Here is a 6,606-nt window from a genome sequence, read left to right as displayed (position 1 = left end):
TTTCGCGGCAAATTTGCTCCCGCGAAGAAATTGACCAACACGTACGCGTTGAAACGGAGACCGTGGGTCGCCAAATTTTCCCCACGATCAGAGTTTATGGCGAAAAGGACACATTTCCTCTAAAGACGAAGGACTTAATAGTTCTTATATAAATCAAAAATGGGTATTCTCAGGTCGCTGTATCACCGGGAACGCCATGGTTGTCGTACTCATGGCAGTGGCACTGGTAGGTTACGAACGATTCATTGTTCTGAACGTCAGTTCACCTTTCAGCTTTGGTATCCTATCAAATTGTAAAACATCCCTCTCGTCCTTCATGTAGTTATCATAATTGTCCTTACATGTAAACTGGTTTACAGATGTTGACGATATGACCTGATTGTCAGGTAGTTTGTTTCATTGGTCAAGAAATGCTTCCCGATATCTCGGACCACTTATGATATTGATAATGTCAAGTTTGCCATTGCATTGGTTATGCTTGTACAAGTTTTTAGGAGAAAACGCTGTTGAAATGTTCGATTTTCCATGCTGCCCTGGCAGTGGTAACACCAATTAATAAGACAAATTTTGTTTCATGGAGGGCTTGGGGAATAATGAATTTACTGTATAAACAAGATTCTATTTGCATACGGAATGAAATTAAAAAAACAACACATTAATCCACAAGAGGTCAATGTGATTAGTAAAGAATGAAATTTAGTAGGCATCTATCTCCATGCTTGGACAATGGTAGTATCTTAGTTCTTTTTTTTTCTTTTTTACATAAACTACAAGTTTTAAATTCCAAATGAAGCCAATCTATAAAAAGTGAAGTGCTATTTTTTAACTACATGTGAACTTTTTCAAGATGGCTCTAACATAATTTACATATTAAATTCTATTCATGTTATCCATTCGTTTCTTGACAGGTGACTTGCAAAGTATTGTTGAAGACTTTAACTGTCACTTAGATGACTGTCACACTATGCATAGTGCAATGGGGGATGCAGTAGTTCCAACCGTGTCATGTAGTTTCTGTAAAGTTTCTGGTTATGAACAAATCTTGGCTGTAGCTGATGAAGATGGAAGTGTCCGTATTCTAGACACTAATGAATCTGGTCTACGTTGCTGTCAAGAACGTAAGTGTGCCAAACTTGATAAAAATAACTTTCAGTCGTTATATTGAATAATAATAATAGTTCGTAGTTCAAATAAGTATCAGTCCAACTACAGTGATATGGTATGATAAGCTTTTCAAGACAGATGGACTTGAGTATGGCATAACTTGTGTTTGAATAAAAGGACAAGTCAAAGTCTGGTTACTTCTGCTCCCAATGTTTCGACTGTGCGCAGACAGTCTTTTTCAAGGGCTATGAAAAACAGGGGCAGGTAAAGTGATCACTTTGCCCACTCTCCTGTTTTCCATAGCCCTTGAAAAAGACTGTCTGTGCACAGTTGAAACTTCGGTATTCAAATAAAGCAAATGTTTTAACCAGACTTAGACTTGTCCTTTTATTCAAACTCAAATAATAGAATTGCAGTGAATTCTGAATGGATTGCAAACCATACAGGAAGATAATTTTCAATATACAAATAGTTAATACAAACTTTCAAAGTTTTCCACACATAAAAAAACCTTAGTAAAAGAACCAACATTTTAATGGCATGGTCAGGGACTGGACTACTTTTAACATTTATTGCATGAATATTTATCATTTTCTCCTACAGACTGGGTAGCTCATGGCAATGCCATCTTTGATATTGCATGGCTGGAATCAGAACCTCAGTTACTGACAGCATCTGGTGACCAAACAGCTGTGTTGTGGAATCTGAACCCAGTCGTCAAACTGGCAACATTTGAAGGACATAGCTGTAGTCTGAAAGCTGTCTCCTGTAAAACTGACAACAAGTTTGTGTTTTCTACATGTGGTAGGGATGGTAATATCATGATATGGGATACAAGGTGCAATAAAAGAGGTAAGGATCAAAATGTGTCGTAACCATGAGAAAGGACTATGTTCATAAATCTAACTTCATTTTGCACCAAGAAATACTAATAGCTCACCAAAGCTTTCGACAGGTATCCACAACTGTCACAACTTAAATTCTGAATTTCCCTGACACGTTTGTCTTTAAAAGGAAACAAAAATAACAAAGTGAATTGTGTCACACTTGTGACATTGTTCAGTAATGATAGTTTAATGAAATCTAGATAAAATACAATGTGTGCAAATCTTGAAACCTTGTTGTTTTTACAGGTAAATATTACATTTATGTGGATACATAAACACTACAATATGTAAATATCTTGATTTTCTTGTCCACAGGTAATCATTACACTCCTGTAGATACAATACACAGTGCACATATCAACCCTTCAGTTGCAACTCCCAAACAGAGAAAGAAAGGATTGTGTAACACCAAACCTTCAAATGATTCACAACATAGTGTAACAGCCGTTGTTTTCCAGGATGAATATACACTCATATCAGCTGGTGCTATGGATGGGTAAGTCAAATGATCATCAAATTTTATGCAACTGTCAAGATCAGTAGTTCATAGTAACTATTAGTTAACTGTCTTTTCAGATACAAAATTGTGTGAGACTTTGCAAGATTTTCATGTGGTTGCTTCCAAAAAAATATATAATTCTTTGCACACTGCCGTAACATTGTGTAAAGGGTACAAAGTGACTTGATATAACTAAGGTGATAAACACTAGACATGTATTTGCAATAAAGACATTTTTGAGAGGTTTCAAGAACAACTTTGTTTTTGAGAAAAAGGAATGTTATTTAACCAAGTGTTCCAGTTAACATTGTATATTACCTACCTTTTTCAGAGCAATAAAAATGTGGGACCTTAGGAAAAATTACAACAGAGTCAAAGAACCAGTGCCAAAACATGTTTTCCCGTATGCAGGATGTAGTACAAGGAAACGAGGTGAGTCAATGTGTGAATTGACAGAGAAAGACAAAATATTGAATAAAGTGTTGTTTGTGATCCAAAATACAATAGTATAATGATACTATCCGTTGTAGACATTACCTTACAATTGATTGATGTCAAAGGATGGGAGCTATCCAATATATCCTCCCTGTGTCCTTTGTCAGATGAGTGGACATCTCACCCTGACAAAACACCATATTCAATAATATCCAGACTTACATATTTCTGTGTCATACTAACACTTTTTATCTTGTTTCATGGCAGGGTTTTCAAGTCTTATTCTAGATTCCACATCTAGCAGAGTATTTGCCAGCTGTACCGATGACATTATTTACCAATACAACTGTGCAGGTATCTCAACAACTCCTGTTGCCAGGTACACTGGACATCTAAACAACTCGAGTTTTTATGTGAAAGCAGCTCTATCACCAGATGATCAGTATTTACTAAGCGGATCCAGTGATGACAATGCCTACATATGGCATGTAAGTCAATTCTCTAATTACTTACTATTATTTTAAAATTATTTATTCAACAAATTTGTGAACATAAACAAATGTGTGACAGATATTTCATTTTTACTCACACTAAACTAAGTTTCACAAAGCAGTGGGTGTGACTCAGTTTCAGTTATCAAAACAATCCATGTTTCATTATCCGTATTTATTGTCGATAAAGAAATATGTTTTCATAAAATGTTATTTAGTATATCGAGTCATTGTGATATATTTCAGGTTGGTAAATCAGAAAAGCCATTATTTCAACTGAAGGGTCACAGTAGTGAAGTTACCAGTGTTGCATGGAATCATCAAGATTTCACAAAGGTAAAATATTTTGTAAAGTATTTCAACTTAATTAAATAATCACATTTGTAAATTTTATATGATATATTTTATAGCAAAACTCAAATCGTACTGACAATATTCTTGTTTTGTAAAAAAAATTGGTACGTTATGAACATTGTAGTGTGCCATGGTGGAGAAAATACAGATGCAGGTTACTCAGAAATTCTGTAAGGTATGCTGTGACAGGGCACCCTCATGTGTGGGCCTGGGCACACTAGCTGGTAGCGTGACATGACATGTCATATCTTACAGACTAGTTACTGAGGTAGTCTAATAACATCATCCTGACAGTAGAGTCAAGTATAGCTGTTTGAGCATCTATTTTTTCAAATTTTCAATTTTCAAATGATTTATCATCACTATCTGAGGAATAGTGCATATATTTTCAAGGAGAGAAAAAAATTGTCAACGTCAGATTTTCTGTGTTGTTCATCACAATATTAAACAACATCTTTCCTTCATTGTAGTTGGTGACCAGTTCTGATGACAACACTGTCAAAATATGGAGATTGAACAGACGAGAGAATTCACTACAGGGTGTAGAGAAGTCTGGATGGTGTGAGAAAATGAACACAATTACGCCCTCAGTGGTAGATAATGGTAAGCCATTTAGATTGTTTTATGTATTTGTATTGGGTGAATTCTCTTCACTTTTTCTCTCTTCAAATCAAATATTTTACTAAACTACTACTGTGACAGCATGTCTACTGTTAAACATTCCATATTACAGTCATGACTAACAGACTTGCTATCTCTTTCGTTACCACACAAGCTAAACTTGAAGTTATATTGCGAAATCTGTAATTGCTTAAAATGTCAAATTAAGCATCAAGCCAATTCTATTCTTACCACTTATTTTTCATCTTATTTAGTTCACGCATGCCACATTACTTAAATAAACTGCATGTGCTTGAAACCACATAGCCACATATCACATTGGACAAGATGTGATATATTGACTAAAAAATATGGATGGGAACTTGTTCCACAATATTACCATACTTCAAATCCTTTGAGCCTAACAATGACACGATAAATTTTTATCTCAGGTGCTGAAAGGGAACCCAAAATGTCCAACTGTGTGCAAGCTGTTCCAGTGATTAATTCATCAACCCCTATGCAGCAAATGGTCAGTGGTCCATCATCACCCCTACAAGGTGCAATAGTATCAGCCAGTCAAGTTAGCAGCATTCCTAAGAAAAGAGCAACTCTGCCTCTAACTCCACCACAGAATGATATTAGCAGGAAATATATATCACCAAAGCTGAAGAATTCCTCCATCAAGAAATGGTTTAATAAGAACACGCCAAAAAGACAGTCTCCAAGGAAATCTCCCAGAAAATCACCTGTCAAAGAAAAGGAAAATGTGTGCAAAGAAGTATCTGCCAGGGGAGTGAAGAGGAAGATAGAAAATGATGAAAGATTCTCTGAAGATAGTAAAAGGAAAATGACCTGTGAGAGTACTTCTATTGATGATTTGAAGCCACTAGACTCACTTGAAGAAAATGGCGTAATTTTAGCAGATCATACCTACATGAAAGTTACTCCTGTGAAAGAAAAACGGTCCACAATTGGAGAAAGTGAACATTTTACTTGTCGCTCACCCACTGTCAATTTACCAAATCTTATTCTAGATTCTCCCAAAAGAGATAGTGAACTTTTAATACAGGCTAATTCTGAGAAAGAACACAAGGAAGACAAGCCAAAGGTTAACTGGCTAACACAAATTGTAAGACAGAAGAGGCTGCAAAGTGGTGATGATGATGTCATACAGAAACCAGGCAGGGGAACACATTCAGATAATACAGGGAAGTGTCCCAGTCCAAAGCTGCAGAAAGATAGCATAACATCAGTTGGCAAAGAATCATCTTTTGGTAGAAGTAGGCCTTTATCTCCTATTGGTAGAAGTAGGCCTTTATCTCCTATTGGTAGAAGTAGGCCTTTGTCACCTCGATTTACACAGGTATGCAATAGATCTTGATTTTTTTTTTACAATTTTACTCAGAATTTTGAATGTGTTTAGGACAGGCCCATGTAATTACAGCACATACACATGCAGACACAAACACACAGATTAGTATGCACTTGTTTGTAATGAAGTACCTACAGAATGGTGTTTCTTGCCACTTGCCATTCATGTAATCAAATTAACAAAAATTGGCTGCATTAAAACTTACAATGACTGAAAGTACAAATCATTGTAGTTATATGGTACTGTACTAATTTCTTGATATTTGGCAAAACTGCCAATGGTCTCAAATCATGACACACTCATGGCAGTATTGTGAACCGTACACGTTTTGATATAATACAATTACTACTGGTATTTTTCTTTCCTTATCAGGCACCAATATCTCCTAAGTCTCCAAAGTCGCCCAACATTCGACACTACTTCCAGCCATTGCTGTCATCAACTGGAGCCAAGTGATTAAGGTCAAAGGTCATATTTGGGTTCATTCCTTCCAAGGATAGCTCACAAATGGAACTAGGACAGTTTAACATGAAAGCATCAATGCTACTACCAGTATTTGCTGAAATTACCTGAGAATTTTTAGAGAAATTTTTACTATTTTTGTATGACAAAAATGACACTTTATTCAAGTAATACATAATAATTATGATCTCTCTTGGTAAATTTGGGAAGTTGAAATCAGACTTTATAGTGAGTTAGCAACCATATTAAAATATGTAAATCCTGCTGTAATCTGTTGCTCCCAGTTATCAAGTGACTAAGCTCTGATATCAGCACACTTTTCTAACCAAACTAAATCCATGTACAGACACTGCTCATAAATGTTGTGTTTGAGATATGTTCTACCAGATGATGTAAACA

The 6,606-nt window shown here is 35.8% G+C and overlaps 1 protein-coding gene across 1 annotated transcript; it reads left to right on the top strand.

Moving 5' to 3' along the window:
- The first annotated feature begins 1,925 nt into the window (after window positions 1-1,925).
- LOC144453795 (denticleless protein homolog) lies at window positions 1,926-6,238 on the top strand. The gene is made up of 8 exons (XM_078145157.1): window positions 1,926-1,956; window positions 2,298-2,487; window positions 2,822-2,922; window positions 3,193-3,413; window positions 3,663-3,752; window positions 4,241-4,373; window positions 4,823-5,736; window positions 6,118-6,238. Exons 1-8 carry the CDS (start codon window positions 1,926-1,928, stop codon window positions 6,199-6,201), a joined length of 1,764 nt encoding a protein of 587 aa, XP_078001283.1. The 3' UTR covers window positions 6,202-6,238.
- Window positions 6,239-6,606: the final 368 nt, after the last annotated feature.

The sequence above is a fragment of the Glandiceps talaboti genome, chromosome 2, assembly GCF_964340395.1.
Source record: "Glandiceps talaboti chromosome 2, keGlaTala1.1, whole genome shotgun sequence".
NCBI lineage: Eukaryota > Metazoa > Hemichordata > Enteropneusta > Spengelidae > Glandiceps > Glandiceps talaboti.
Note: the sequence above shows the minus strand (reverse complement) of the source record. Positions and strands in the feature narration are given on the sequence as shown.